At 31.2% G+C, this 14,617-nt stretch overlaps 1 protein-coding gene and 2 non-coding genes across 3 annotated transcripts; 1 reads left to right on the top strand and 2 right to left on the bottom strand.

Moving 5' to 3' along the window:
* The first annotated feature begins 507 nt into the window (after positions 1–507).
* MIR169B (microRNA MIR169b) lies at positions 508–619 on the top strand. The gene has a single exon (NR_127295.1). It is a non-coding gene; the product is annotated as a microRNA MIR169b (primary transcript).
* Positions 620–1,797: 1,178 nt separating this feature from the next.
* LOC102594073 (peroxidase 72-like) lies at positions 1,798–4,516 on the bottom strand. The gene is made up of 4 exons (XM_006343323.2): positions 4,231–4,516; positions 3,759–3,950; positions 3,054–3,219; positions 1,798–2,311 (listed from the first exon to the last, which is right to left on the bottom strand). Exons 1-4 carry the CDS (start codon positions 4,462–4,464, stop codon positions 1,902–1,904), a joined length of 1,002 nt encoding a protein of 333 aa, XP_006343385.1. The 5' UTR covers positions 4,465–4,516; the 3' UTR covers positions 1,798–1,901.
* Positions 4,517–8,112: 3,596 nt separating this feature from the next.
* On the bottom strand, positions 8,113–8,232 carry MIR169A (microRNA MIR169a). Its single transcript, NR_127294.1, has one exon. It is a non-coding gene; the product is annotated as a microRNA MIR169a (primary transcript).
* Positions 8,233–14,617: the final 6,385 nt, after the last annotated feature.

Genomic DNA, 14,617 nt, shown 5'->3' with positions numbered 1-14,617 from the left:
ACCTTAGAATTTGAGAACAGGGATCAAACTCGTCTCATAGAGTCTTATTTTAAATCTGGTAAAATTTAATGTCGACCCTTGGACCCCATGAAAAATATAGTACAAATTGATTGACAATCTTTTGTTGTCGTTGAAAATCTGTCTCCTTCAAAATGTCATAAAGCACACATAATTAAGGCCAATGTCTTAAAGATCCTATGAACATATTCCCCTAAATGACATAGTGGCAAAATACATGCATACATGACATATATAGTCAAATAATTAAACTACTTTTTATATGAAGAAAAAAAAGAAGCATAAATCGCATGAGGAAAAAATGTGAGAGGAAAGTAGTAGAATCAAAGAATTAGATTTGTATTCTCACATTGTCAAATGTGTATATATAAATAGTAGTGTTCTTACATTGTCTATATAGCTACAAAATAAAAATAAGATTATATAGAAGCATATGAAGAAATGATAAAAGAAAAGAGTGTCTTACATGAAGGGTAAGTGCCTATTTGATAGCCAAGGATGACTTGCCTGCATCATTAGTTCTTGAGGTTTGTGATATATCATGTATATGCCATGTATACAAGCATTCTTCTTTGATGGCCAGGCAGTCTCCTTGGCTACTCTAATAGGTTCCTCTCATTCATGCTAGGCTATTCTCTTCTTATTTAGCTTCTACTTTAGTCGAGGCGGATTCAGAATTAAAATTTCATTGGTTCAACTTTTTTTTATGTTTATTGTTGTATTTGTTACATTTTTAATGTATTATGCTAGAATTTGTGCTCTTTATTTTATTTTTTGTATGGAGGCGGATCTAAAACTTTTAAACTGGCAAGGTGTATAATACCACTACAAAGTTACTCATTTGTCATAACAAGTGGATGTAACAATCTAACCCTTATTTGACCCTGTTTCACTATTTGAAACTTCTCATACATTGTTTAATTTTCCAAAAATCAGCAATTGTAGAAGAATTTAATTTAGGGGGTGTATTTTATTCATGCTGCAAAATTGAGGGTGTATTTAAGTTTAGTTAGTCAAGTTAAGGGATGTTTTTAAGACTGACAATAGTTCGAGGATCAATGCCAACATATAAATACACTATATCCTCATGTAAAAGCCTCATCAAGAATCCTTATCTGTTCTCTGCAAGAAGCCTATTAGTGTCTTTTTTTTTTCGCTCTTTCCAAATTCCCGGAGGATCAATAGTATTTCCACTTACCTTCCAGTATGATTCAAACCCTTAAATCTACCGGTAGATAATAGAGATGTTGAACCACTTGAGCAAGCCTTACTTGTTTTTTTTCACAACCTCTTTTCTAGCTATTGATTCAATTTTGTCCAATAATAAGATAAGTGTGAAAAAATATTTTTTTAGGGGGGGAGGGGGTTGTCTGTGTGAAAACCAAGTAAAAATAATGTTAAGGAGGCGTTTGACAATGATTTTTTTTTCATTTTTTTAGGAGTTGAACTCTGAAAAACACGTTTGATCATAAAATTTAGAATTTTCAAGAATTTGAAAAACAACAAAAATGTGTTTCACTTTTTCACTCCAGATTACTCATAAAAAGTCAAACACAACTCCAATTTGTATTCATGATCAAACACAACTTTCAAATTTCATTCTACACTTTGAAAAAAAAAACTATTTTTTTCTTCAAATTTCACAATAAAACACGATCAAACACCCACTAAATATACATTTTAAAATCTACCAGGAAAGTACTTCAAATGAGTAGATATACGAAACCATCATTAACATTTAGCACACTATGACAAAGGCCACCCAAGATGAACTTAATATATGAGGATGAATACAAACTAACCATTAAAAATAAGAAAAAAACACTTACAACAATGTTGACATAAAAATACATCAAATATATCAAACACAATAACCAATTTTTTTAGTTCATGTATCTACAATTCTTCCTAATCTCTCCCTTATATCCAGTTAAAGGTGAAATATTTCCCATTTTAACCATAGATTTCGCAAAATGCTCGAAAAAAATCTCATTATTTTCAGCATACAATTTCACCAATTCTAATGTTGCTTGATTCTTTGTCACAAGAATTTGATCTGAATTCAATAAACCCCTTGAAGCCAACAAGTTCTTGTAGTAATTGTTATCAAATTTTGTTGGTGTGACATAATCCAAGAAAAATAAATTTTGGTCACCACCAAATTTTGGACACATAGTGCTCAATTGTGCAGCATATGATTGGTCAAGTGTATAATCTGGTAAATTATTTCCTGATTGATTGTAGAGTCTTTGCTTGAAGCTAGTGCATCTTGCATTTCCAATGGTGTGGCTCCCTACACAACAATTTTCGAGTCAGGATTTTTACTAAATTAAGGTTTAAAATATGAAGAAGTAAACACACGAAAAAGTCAAAAGGAGTTCAACATGTACTATATACATAAAACTTGTTTGTGCCTGTTATTACCTATCGTAGGACCTCTTTTCCCCGAAGCAAAAAAAGAGAAGCAGAAACAAGAGGTAATTGTCCTCTCTTAACATTCAAAAAATATTTTTAACTATATATAAAAATATTTTTTTTTTGTTGAAGAGGTTCATTCTACCTAGCCCTGCCCTAGATATGATAACTAGTCTAGTTAAAATCTAATAAAGATTTAACTTATATATAGAAAGTAAAACAAAATTATACTAAAAAGGTTATTTGGTTTGTGAACAATATTATATAAGGGATTGTTATACATACTAATAATTTATGGATTATTTAACATTTATGATGATTTCTTTAAATGTGATAACTAGGTTATACATTATATAATCTAAAATATATGTTTGATTTTATATTGTAAAAAAATTTGAATTCCAATTTTAACCTTGATCATAATTGAAAGTTGTAAGGGCTTTGATAGAAGGGAAGTTTTGTTATTTAACTTGTTTTATCCAAGAATAAATAATCCTTTAAAGTTTTATTTCACATTGGATATGGTATAAAGTTATACCAATTTTTTGATATAAATTACTCACTTTACTTGTAATTATCTTTTAGATATATAAACGTTAAACTAATAGAGTAAATTTTACCAGATAAAGCAACAAGGTCAACAAGATCAAGCCCTTTTAAGTTGAATTTAGTGAGGATTGTATTAAATGTGTTGTTTGGAGCAGGAATGTTATTGTTGGAGCCACTTATACTAGCATCTCTTGAGTCTCTTCTTCCTAATGGAACCTCCCAGCTTGGTCCACCAGCCTGCATAAATAATAATCGAGCTTAAGTTTTATATACTAATAATATAAATTAAAAAATAGTTATACAATAAGATTAAAGTAATTATAAGTAAATCTATAAGATCAGAATTATCTCATAATCTTGTCAAAATGGTAACTAACCAACTAAATTATATAGGATATATAACTTTTCTTTTTTAACTTGATTGAAATCGAATAGACAAAGATATTTTATAAGATTAGCTATTTCACTTTTTATATGGAATAGTTAATCTCACCATTTTAATACAAAATGTATTTCAAGACTAATTAATACTCATCAACGAGAGTTAAAATAATCTCGCAGGAATTGTTATTCTTTGTCCCACTAACTGAACAACCCCTAGGTTTATAGTTTTTAAACTTACCACGAATTTATAACTCGTCTTAATTACTGAATTCACAATTATATATTTATGCATACTCAAAAGATTTTCTAATACAAAAATAAATCTAAATAAAAGTTATTGAGTTCATCGGAAATTGAAATCTTTAGGTTAGGCTTAAAGTAGTTGTACTTACTAGAACAGTAGAATCCCTTGCAGCAAGTGCCAATATATCAGCACAAGAGACAGTTTGAGGGCATTCCATTTCAAGTGCAGATTTAATTTCATCAATTACTTCAAATCCACGTGCCGAATTTCTATTGGTGTTTGATAATTTTTCACTTATTATTGTTCCACTGCTGTCTAGAAGCAATGATGCATCACACCCCTACATGATCATAAAATAAAAAAATACATAGTTAGATAATCCGTCTGAGTTAACTGATTGTAAATAACTAATAAAATAATAAAAAGAATTAGTCATATTAAAAATATTTATAAGTTGAAAAGTCATAAATTGAGAATGACCGACTTATATATCAAATATGTAATAAGAAAAGATATTTATAACATAATTTGACTAGCTTATATATTTAGGCTAAACACTTTTATTTTTTAGAAAATAAAAACAGACACCTACGCTTTCCAAGAGACTAAAAATAATTTACCTTGACAAAGCAATCGTGAAAATGAAGCCTAAGCAAAGAGGCGGCCATTCGAGCTTCTCTAGCTACGGCTTTAGCAACAACAGACTTGACAATTTCTTTTGCATTTGGGCATGACCAATCATAAAATTGTGGATATAGGTAACCATAATAATTGGTCTTGCTAGATAAACATAATATTGGTGCAAAAGCAAGAATAGATGTGACCATGATGAATAAACTCAATATTTTAGCCATGACTCAAATTCTAATAAAGACTTGCTATAGAGGAAATTTTTGTATGTAAAGAAGGTTGGTTAGTAGTGATGAAATTGAGATAAATTGTATGAGTATATATAGTGTATAATGAGAACTAGATGGATTTGGTAGCTTTTAAGTTAGGATTAGTATAACTAATATGAGTAAGTACCACTTTTTACCTAATGATGAAATTGTTCCCATATACTTCGATGTGGTGCGGTGGATGACACTGTTTATCCCTTAAATAGAGGTCTTGAGTTCAAACTTTGGATTTGAAAAAATTCTTAATAGGGAGTGCTGCTCCCCCCTCCCCCTCCCCCCAAATGGGTCCTTACGTGGTGTGAATCCAGATTAGTTGGACTCCAATACCAGACATTAGATGAAAAACCAAAAAAAGATAAAAATTGTTCCAACACATGTGAGTATGTGTAAGTTGTAACACATATAGGTTTGAATTGAAATGGAATTTGTGTGGTTATAGTTTTATTTTTGAGTAAGTACCACTTAATACCTAATGATGAAATTGTTCCAATACACCATCAAAGAACGTGTTCAATGGATGAGACTGTTCCTTTCTTAATAGTTAGAAGTCTCGGATTTGAGTCTGAATATGAAAAAATCTTTGGTAGAGAGCACTTCTTTCCGAATAGGGCCTTATGCTGGGCAAATTCAAATTATTCGAGTTCTACTAATAATATCGGACACCAAATAGGAATTTTTTTTTTGTTCCAATACATGTTAATATGTGTAACATACATAGGTTTGAATTGATATGAAATTTACATGGTTGTAAAAAAATTCAATACTCGCGAGACTTTTAAATACAACCTAGATAGTCAATTTGAACGATTTTATGTGTAAAAATCCCCCCATAAAAATGTAAAATTATTTATTTTCAAATTTAAAGTGCATTACTTCTTTTAAAACGAACTAAAAAAAATGTGTGCAACATAAATTATGCGCAATGGAGAACAAATAATTTTTAATGCATTCCAGATGGTTGATCGTGATTCCTAATTGTTGAAGAATTTTTAAAGCATTCTTCGAACCCATTTGGATATGCTTAAAAAAGTAATTTTTAAGTCAAAAATAAAATGTCAAATTTAAATGACTTTTAAGTCATAAAATAAAAAGTAGGGAAAATCTACTTTTGGTTTTTAACTTATTTCAAGTCATTGTAAACTTATTTTAAGTTATTTTAACCTTGTAAAATACTTCCTAACTTATTTTTGACTTATTTTAAGTTATTTTTATATTTGTCAAATAGTTTCAGAAATAAAAAACTGACTCAAAAATAAGTTTTGCCAACTTTTAAGTCAATCCTAACACCCTCTTAATAGTGTATAATTAATTTGAATCTGTTGTAGTAAACAATTTAGTTATTTTTCTTGTTACACATTTTATTTCTTATGAATACAATCTATAATTATTTTTTAGTTGACTTGACGGATAATAAGTACAATATAAAAGCTAAAACACATTTTTTAATAAAAATAATTAAATGAAACATGAGAATATTATAAGTTGATTTGGTCAACCAATCATTCAATAGTGTGTTTGGTTAAAGGAATTAAGGCGGATACGACAAGCATCGAACATATTATTTCATCAAATAGGCTTTACGCGATGTGAATTAAGAATAATCAGAGCTTTAATAAAAGTATTGAAAACTTACATATATTTAATAAATTTCTTAATATTTACATAAAATTTGCAAAAAAATTGAATTTATGTGAATCCGAACTCTTAGATTCACCCCGAGTATTTGAAGGTGGAAATATTCATGATTTTTTTATTTTTTATTTTTGTGATTACTTTTCTTCTTGGGTAAAAAAAATTGACACTCAAGACTCATTCACATAAAATAATAGGAATAAATTAAAATAGCCAATTCTGATCTATTTAAGGAAGTCTATACAATTTGATAAGAGTAAAGATTTATATATCTTGCTGGTTAACTTAGACTTACAAAAACATCCTAAAATGCAGTTGAGTAAAACAAAATTAAAAAATATTCATTAATCAAGTTTTAAATAATTAATATTTATACATATTAAGTGATGATGACAATCTTAACAAAAATACATAATTTTGGCCAAAATTACTTAATTCTGACGTTGAACTCATAGCTTTCTCTATAGCTTCGTCCCTGATTAAATATTCATATATTAATTTGTTATATTCAACTAAATTAAATTGATAATGTAAAAATCTGATGACTTAATATTTTTAATTAATAATGTGGAGTGCTTGGTTGTTCAAAGTGACTTAGCTTAAAATATAGGATTATGAAAAAGCAAATATTAGTTCAACTAAAACAAGATATATATAGCTTTACACATAATAAAGTCATATAAGCTAAAAAATAAATAAGGTATTTTTTTCCTCCCAAAAAGACAGAAAAAAAGCAATGTATTTTCACCAAAATATTACTACTACAAGTTATAGAATTAAGCAGAGGAATGGATAACCAAAAAGGGAATATTAGGTAAATCTGAATAATATAAATAGAATACAATTAGTAGAAGGTTTAATTAGGCAACAAAACCAATAATCTTTGGTCTTTATTTTATTTTTTATATTTAAATTGTTCTTTACTAGAACAAGGACAACTTGTTACAAGACAAATATTTGACCTTCCAACTTTTTTTCATTACTACCAAACACCTTGTGTCCTTCTAACAAAGAGTAGTTGCTAAAGGAAAGACAAGTTTAATAAATTCTATGTAAGTAAATAATATAAGCATCTAGGTAGCAAATCAGAATATAATTAAATAATAAAAGTGTATTTTTTTAATAGCTTAAATTTTTAGATGAAATGGTTGCACATTTTAGTATGGTATCAAAACAGACACAAGTCCTGGATCTCACCATCACCCATTATCAAAAAGAATTTTCACGTGCTTGTCCCATGAAAAAGAATCAGGAATGCCGTCAAAGTCAAATCCCAACAAATCCCAAAACACCATATATGAGAACCTATGAGAAGTTTCATATCATGAAATAGGGTGCAAATACTCAAAACGAAGGATTGGATTATTACATTTACTTGTTATGACAAATAAGTAAATTTGTAATGGAATATTTATGCATCTTATCAATATAAAATCTTAGATTTGTCTCCATATAGAAAATAAAAAGAAAAAAGCACAAGTTATACCGTAATTTTAAAATGCAACGGATAGCACCCAACGTGTGACCTAGTCAGTGGTCAATGAAGTAAATTAAGAACCACAAGGTCTCAATGATAGCACCCTAGTACTTATTGTTGGTGGGAGGTGAGAAATATCTTGTATGTGGAATTAGTTAAGGTGTGCGAAAACTGACCCAAACAGGCAGACACCATGATTATCACATCCTAAAAAATGTAATTGATACAAAATATAAAGGTAAACCTGTAAAATTTAAACTTTAAATCCGCCTCTATTTTTTTAAATTTTAAAGAAGGAAAGATAGAGAGCTCTCTAGGCTCTCCTGATCAAATTGAGAGTTCGCATATGTTTTGGGTACAGAGGGCCATAGGTTCGAATCCTGTCACCTTGATGCGATGTGGCGAAAAAGAAGATACTCTTTCAATGATTATGCTGGCGTTAAGATTTAAAACTTGAAGAAAGGAGTCTAGCATGAATGAGAGGAACCTATTAGAGTAGCCAAGGAGACTGCCTGGCCATCAAAGAAGAATGCTTGTATACATGTCATATACATGATATATCACAAGCTAGCCTCAAGAATTAATTAATGATGCAGGCAAGTCATCCTTGGCTATCAAATAGGCACTTACCCTTCATGTAAGACACCCTTTTCTTTTATGATCATTTCTTCATATGCTTCTATATAATCTTATTTTTATTTTGAGCTATATAGACAATGTAAGAACACTACTATTTATATATATACACATTTGACGATGTGAGAATAAAATCTGATTCTTTGATTCTACTAATTCCCTCACTCATTTTTCCTCATGCAATTTAGAGCTGTCAAAAAGGGCCGGCCAGCCCCACCTGGCCCAAGCCTCGTGGGCCAAGGAATTTGAAGGGCTGGGGCGGGCTGGCCCTTCATTCGAAAGGGCCTGAATATGCTCAACCCAACCCAACCCTTGAAGGGCCGAGGGCTAGGGCGGGCTAGCCCTTCTTTTTTTTCTTTTTTCTTTCAAACTAATTATTCTATAACATCAAGAAAATGAGAAGATTTTCAAATCAAATATGATAAACGATGGTGTTGTTTTAATAACATGCCTGAATATGCTCAACCCAACCCAACCCTTGAAGGGCCGAGGGCTAGGGCGGGCTAGCCCTTCTTTTTTTTTCTTTTTTTTCTTTTCAAACTAATTATTCTATAACATCAAGAAAATGAGAAGATTTTCAAATCAAATATGATAAACGATGGTGTTGTTTTAATAACATTAGCAAAAAGCCTAGTGTAATTAGCATGTATCTCACATACCAGATACGCGAGTGAGATAAGTAAGTGATAAGCAAGATTGGAGGGAGGCGAGGGTGCGAGATTTTGTCTATGCATCCTAGATACATGCGAATCTACTTTGATAGAGTGTATCTAGAACATATTAACCTAATTTTGAGTCAATATATTCCGAGATATATGTATTTGGACGTACCAAAATCTGGTAAGATTCATAATATAACGACATAGCGTGTATTTAAATAATTATATTACATATTAGTTAGATTATTGTAAGTTACCCTAATAAAAAGTTTTGGCCCATGGGCCGACCCTGGTCCACCCCCAATCAAGCCTCAAAGGCCAAAGGCTTATATGGGCTGGGCTTATAAGCCCTAGTTTTAAAAGGGCTTGAAAAATCCTATCCCAACCCTACCCCAATAACGGGGTTGGGTTGGACCGGCCCCATGGGCTAAGCCCATTTTGACTGCTCTAATGCAATTTATGCTCTTTTTTTCTTCATATAAAAAGTAGTCTAATTTATTTTTGGTTTCCCACTAGGGTTGGACATTCGGTAATTCGGTTCAATTTAGATTTTTTTTTCCGGTTTTTTCGGTTTTTGATTCTTGTACCACGTGTACCGAACACCGAACTAAATTATTTCGGTTCGGTTTGATTTTTATTATTTCGGTTCAATTTATGTTATTTCAGTTCGATTTTTGTTAGTTCGGTCGCTGGTGGTCGCCGGTCGGCTGTTGCGTGCTGCTGGTTGGTTGCTGCGTGAGCTGGTCGGCTGCTGCAGTGCTGCGAGCTGCCTGCCTGCTGGGTGTCGCCTGCGTGTTGGCCTGCTGCTTGCTGGTCGGCCGGTCGTCGTTGGCTTGTTGCTGATCGGCCGTCGCCGGAAGTGGAAAGTGGGAAAATAAAGTGACTGATGTGCGGCTGTGCGGCTAACTGCTAAGAAAAGATTGAAAACAAAAATCTCAAAAGTGAAAAGTTTGAAAAGTAAAAGGCTAAAAGCTGAAAAGTAAAAAGTTTGACCTAATTTTGTCTATAGTTTTATTATTTAATATTACTAATTAATATAATATTAATAATATAATATAATATAGTATATTTCGGTAAATCAAAATATCGAATAATACAAAATTACATATCGAAAACTGAATTGAAATACGAAAAATTACAAAAATATATATCGAATACCGAACCAAAAATCGAAATACCAAAATAATTTGATTTGATTCGGTGTTTCGGTTATCCGGTGTTTATGCCCAACCCTATTTCCCACCCAATCTTGATCGCACATTACAAGGCCCGTTAGAGGGTGACACTCATAGTGATTTTTTTTTTCATATTCAGAGCTCATACTTGAACCAATCTGATTATTTGACTATATATCTCATGCATGCATGTATTTTGCCACTATGTCATTTAGTGGAATATGTTCGTAGGATCTTCAATTATGTGTGCTTTATGGCATTTTGAAGGAGACATAATTTCAACGATAACAAGAAATATTCTAAGATTTGTCAAATCAATTTGTAATATATCATGTTCTAATTGAACACCTTAACAACTGATGAAGTGTTTCAATTAGATATTTTCAGATCAATTTTTAACTTCTTTTTTTTTTTGTGTTTTTACAAAATTAGGTGTTTTCTCTTTGAGATTGATGTGTATAATTAATGCAGAATTTAATTGAAAATAACTTAATTCGAATGTCTTAAATGAAATATGGTGATAAGTTTAAAGAGGGGACAGTTGACTATATATAAGGCCAGAAAGAATTGGTACCAAAAACCATACTTTTCAGCTTTGACTTCTCATAAAAGACAGAATAAATTTCATGGCAGAAATATTTGAATAATTTACTGTTATTTATAGAACAAAAATCTTTGCTAAAGAATCCAATAATAGCAACTTGTCGCCATTGCTACAATGCCCAAAAAAGAATAAAAAATTATTGGTACAATTGTCAAAAAAGTTACTTGTCTACTTATGCTGTAAACTGCAACAAAAATAATTTTTATATGCACATTAACAAAGATTGCTAGAGTATTCATTGACATTAGTTAATTATATTGGATCCAATGTCACTATAGACTTTAACGAGATTTAGAGTGTTAAAATGTAATTGATAGTAATAATTGTCTTAAAAAACACATTTTGCGACAATTAAACTACTGTCATTTATAATTATCGTTAAAGATCATTTTTGTTACAGTGATAAGGCTAAGGAAAAGTAGATCTTCTTCCTATCATCCTTTTTCTATGGGTGATGGACTGGAGTGAAAATTGTACATATAGCTTTCAAGAAATGCAAAGTTTGAGATTTCAACGCCGAGCACCTGATATTTTAACATTAGCTCGAGGTATTTTCTCCATGCCTTACGACTTGATTATACGTTCGATGGATGAACCTTGCGGAGAAACCTTCTTGATCAGGTTATATCACTAAGAAGAATCACACAAAATGCACTTGAACTATATCAAATTAACAAATTAAAGTCTCATAAAAGGGCTAAATTAAATAAAATGTGTTCTTTATATATATATATATATATGTTCAGAAATATAACATGACATATATACCAATGGATCATCACATTCAGGCAAAAAAAAAGGACAAATATGTACAGATTTTTACTGCCCAACATTGGATACCAACAAGTTAAGAGTTGTGTATTAAATTTCTTCAAATGACTTCATATCAAACATTTCGATAACATTACGTATTAAAATCAACAAAACAATAGAAATCTCTGGAAGCTAAAAAAAAAAGTTTCCACCAAACAACGTTCACAAGGACCAGAAAACGATTTTGATGAGAAAAGACCCCTAAAATGCAAAGAAATAGACAGTTGTGGAGAATCCACGAATAAGTGAAACATGAATCGTTAATTACCCTCCATCCTAATACAAGTGGTACAACCCATAACATCAACTAAGAGAATGTAAAAAGGTAAAGATCGAATACTAAAATGCCCACAATCTGTATATTATAATAAAACTGAATATGAAAACGGTGATGTGGCGTTCTGTAAGGGCTTCATTCTTATTTATCTTTTTTTGTGATTTTATTGCTATTTTTCTCTTATTTCTTTTTATTATTTTATTTTCTTACCTCTTCAATTACATAAATTTTACTCCTTATAAATTTCATAACTCCTAACCTTTCATATTCATAACCCTCAAGTAATTTAATATACAAATTTATGACATCCCAAAATCTACATTTATAAAAATCTATTTTGAGACATATGTGATGATTATATTTTTTACATTTTTCCTTATTCTTCATCTTTTATTGGTTAATTTTTTGTCTTAATTCTTTGATCTGATTTTGCAGGATGAAGATTGTTTAGATATTTCTGTGCAATTTAATTTTACAAGGTAAACTATTTGATATGCCTAATATGGTTATCATTTTTTCTCTGTTACAATTATACATTCAATATTATTAATTTTGAATTCATGATATTATGAATCACAATTTTGTTTTATAAAAAACTGCTTGGTTTTTTCTTTTTGCTTCTCTTTGTAGTTTATAGAGATTTTTTTTTCTTCTTTTTGTAGTTTTTGGAGTATTATGTAATATTGATAACAAGATCCTTCCTTTATCTTTAACTCATAATTAAATATTTTTTAAAGTTTTTATTTGATTAGTTAACTTCATTTTTATATTTTTGTCATTATTGTTGTTGTTGTATGATTAACTTATTTTGTTTTCATGTCAGGATATTTTTGAAAATAGAACCTGAAAAGAAAATCAACACACACATGTATGCTACTCAATAAAGCATGTATATATAATTTTGTAGTCATGTAAATCAACTTTTAATAACTATTATGATAGAACGTGAGAAAGTAAAGTTAATTCATAATTTTTATAATATTGCATAATTTATAAAAAAAAATGTTTATTCTTTTTGGTAACTAACATGATTTTATTAATCACCATAGCAAACATTACAAACCCATAGTTCAGCCACAACTCAACTGACTATCTTCAATAAAAGTTCACTATCGACTACAATCTATGCACACAACTCAAAACTTAAAATTTTGAATTAAAACAGCGAGATCATGCATGGCTCTAACACTGCATATATAAGCTATCTCCCGGGCAATACATTCACTATCACGACTTCTCTTTTCAAACACTCGCAGATTCCTTTCAGTCCAGACTGTATAGACTATTTCTCTGGATACCATCCTGAAGAGTCGAGCGTACTTTGACTGCCCTTTACCACATTTGATGATCCAATCTAAGAAATGACCCCACGTTTGAGAAGTGATTGCAGGTTGGCCAATCCATCATAGTAGTATATTCCATACTTGGATTCCATATGGGCACATAGCAAATAAATGATCTCTATCTTCATCACAGTTCATGCATAACACACATTTTGGATCTGCAGGCAGACCCCATTTGATCAATCTATCAACAGTCATCATTCTTCCATGTAAACACAACCATAATGCAAACACAGCTTTAGGTCGTGCTTGATTTTGAAGAAGCAGTCCTTTTCATTTCACCCTTTCCAGATCTCCAATTAGCTGTAAATAGATAGTTTTAGTCATGCCCTGTCCAGCTTTCTTGTGCAATTGCAGTGGTTCAAACAGCTTCCCTGCCTCAATAATTTTCCTCACCATCCAACACGGTTGGCCAGAAATAACATCAACTATATCATTTTTGATGTAGTAGGCATGTATCCATTTGATCCATAACTTATCCTGCTTATTTGCTAGATCCCAATGCAGTTTGGCTATAGCAGCTTTGTTTCATATATGAATATTAAGCAGATTAAGTCCTCTAGCTGATTTAGGACCACATACCTTATCCCATGCAACTAATGCTCTTTTGGTGATTACATTAGCTCCAGACCACACATAACTTCTATAATATGCTTCGATAGTCTTGATCACCTTGGTAGGTAGTAAAAACAATTGAGCCCAATATGCTTGAATACCAAATAAGACACTTCGTACCAGTTGCACTCTCCCTGCATAGGACAATTTCTTTGCAGTCCATAAAATTATTCTCCCTGCCATTTTCTTAATCAGTGGTTGCTACTGCAACAAGGTTAATTTCTTTGTTGATAGAAGAATTCCTAGATACTTAAAAGGTAAATCTCCCAGAGTGTATCCTAACACCGGTAGGATTCTATCTCTCTCAGATTGTGCCACACCTCTAAAATAGATTGAGCTTTTATTCATATTTTCTTGTAAGCCTGATGCTTTAGAGAAAACCATAAAGACTTTATGCATGGCCGTCATAGAAACAACGTCCCCTTTAGAGAAAAGAAGAAGATCATCTGCAAAACTTAGATAAGTAATTCCTAGCTTTGCACATCGAGGGTGAAATTTGAATCTCTTCTCAGTCTTCATATTGTTAAGATTTCTACTTAAGTACTCCATGACTATTGCAAATAGGTAGGGAGAGATTGGATCTCCTTGTCTCAATCCTTTGGCAGCATCAAATGAGTCAGTAGGGGCACCATTCACCAGCACTGTGTAGTTAACAGTGGTGACACATTGCATTATCCACCTTCTGAACTGTGCAGGGAAACATAATTCCCCCAGAACTTGTTCTAAATATATCCATTCTACTGAGTCATAAGCTTTTTGGAGATCAATTTTAATCATACATCTTGCAGATATATGTTTTCTAGTGTAAGCTTGTACCAGATCCTGAGCTAGAATGATGTTATCACAAATTCTTCTACCTGGGATGAACCCTGCCTGA

Source organism: Solanum tuberosum, unplaced genomic scaffold (assembly GCF_000226075.1).
Source record: "Solanum tuberosum cultivar DM 1-3 516 R44 unplaced genomic scaffold, SolTub_3.0 scf00039, whole genome shotgun sequence".
NCBI classification, from domain to species: domain Eukaryota; kingdom Viridiplantae; phylum Streptophyta; class Magnoliopsida; order Solanales; family Solanaceae; genus Solanum; species Solanum tuberosum.
Note: the sequence above shows the minus strand (reverse complement) of the source record. Positions and strands in the feature narration are given on the sequence as shown.

Coding starts and splice junctions, on each gene's coding strand:
- LOC102594073 (XM_006343323.2), bottom strand. CDS start 4,464: ATGGCTAAAATATTGAGTTTATTCATCATGGTCACATCTATTCTTGCT. Junction 3,951..4,230: donor TTCACGATTGCTTTGTCAAG/GTAAATTATTTT, acceptor ATGATCATGTAG/GGGTGTGATGCATCATTGCT. Junction 3,220..3,758: donor CAAGGGATTCTACTGTTCTA/GTAAGTACAACT, acceptor TTATTTATGCAG/GCTGGTGGACCAAGCTGGGA.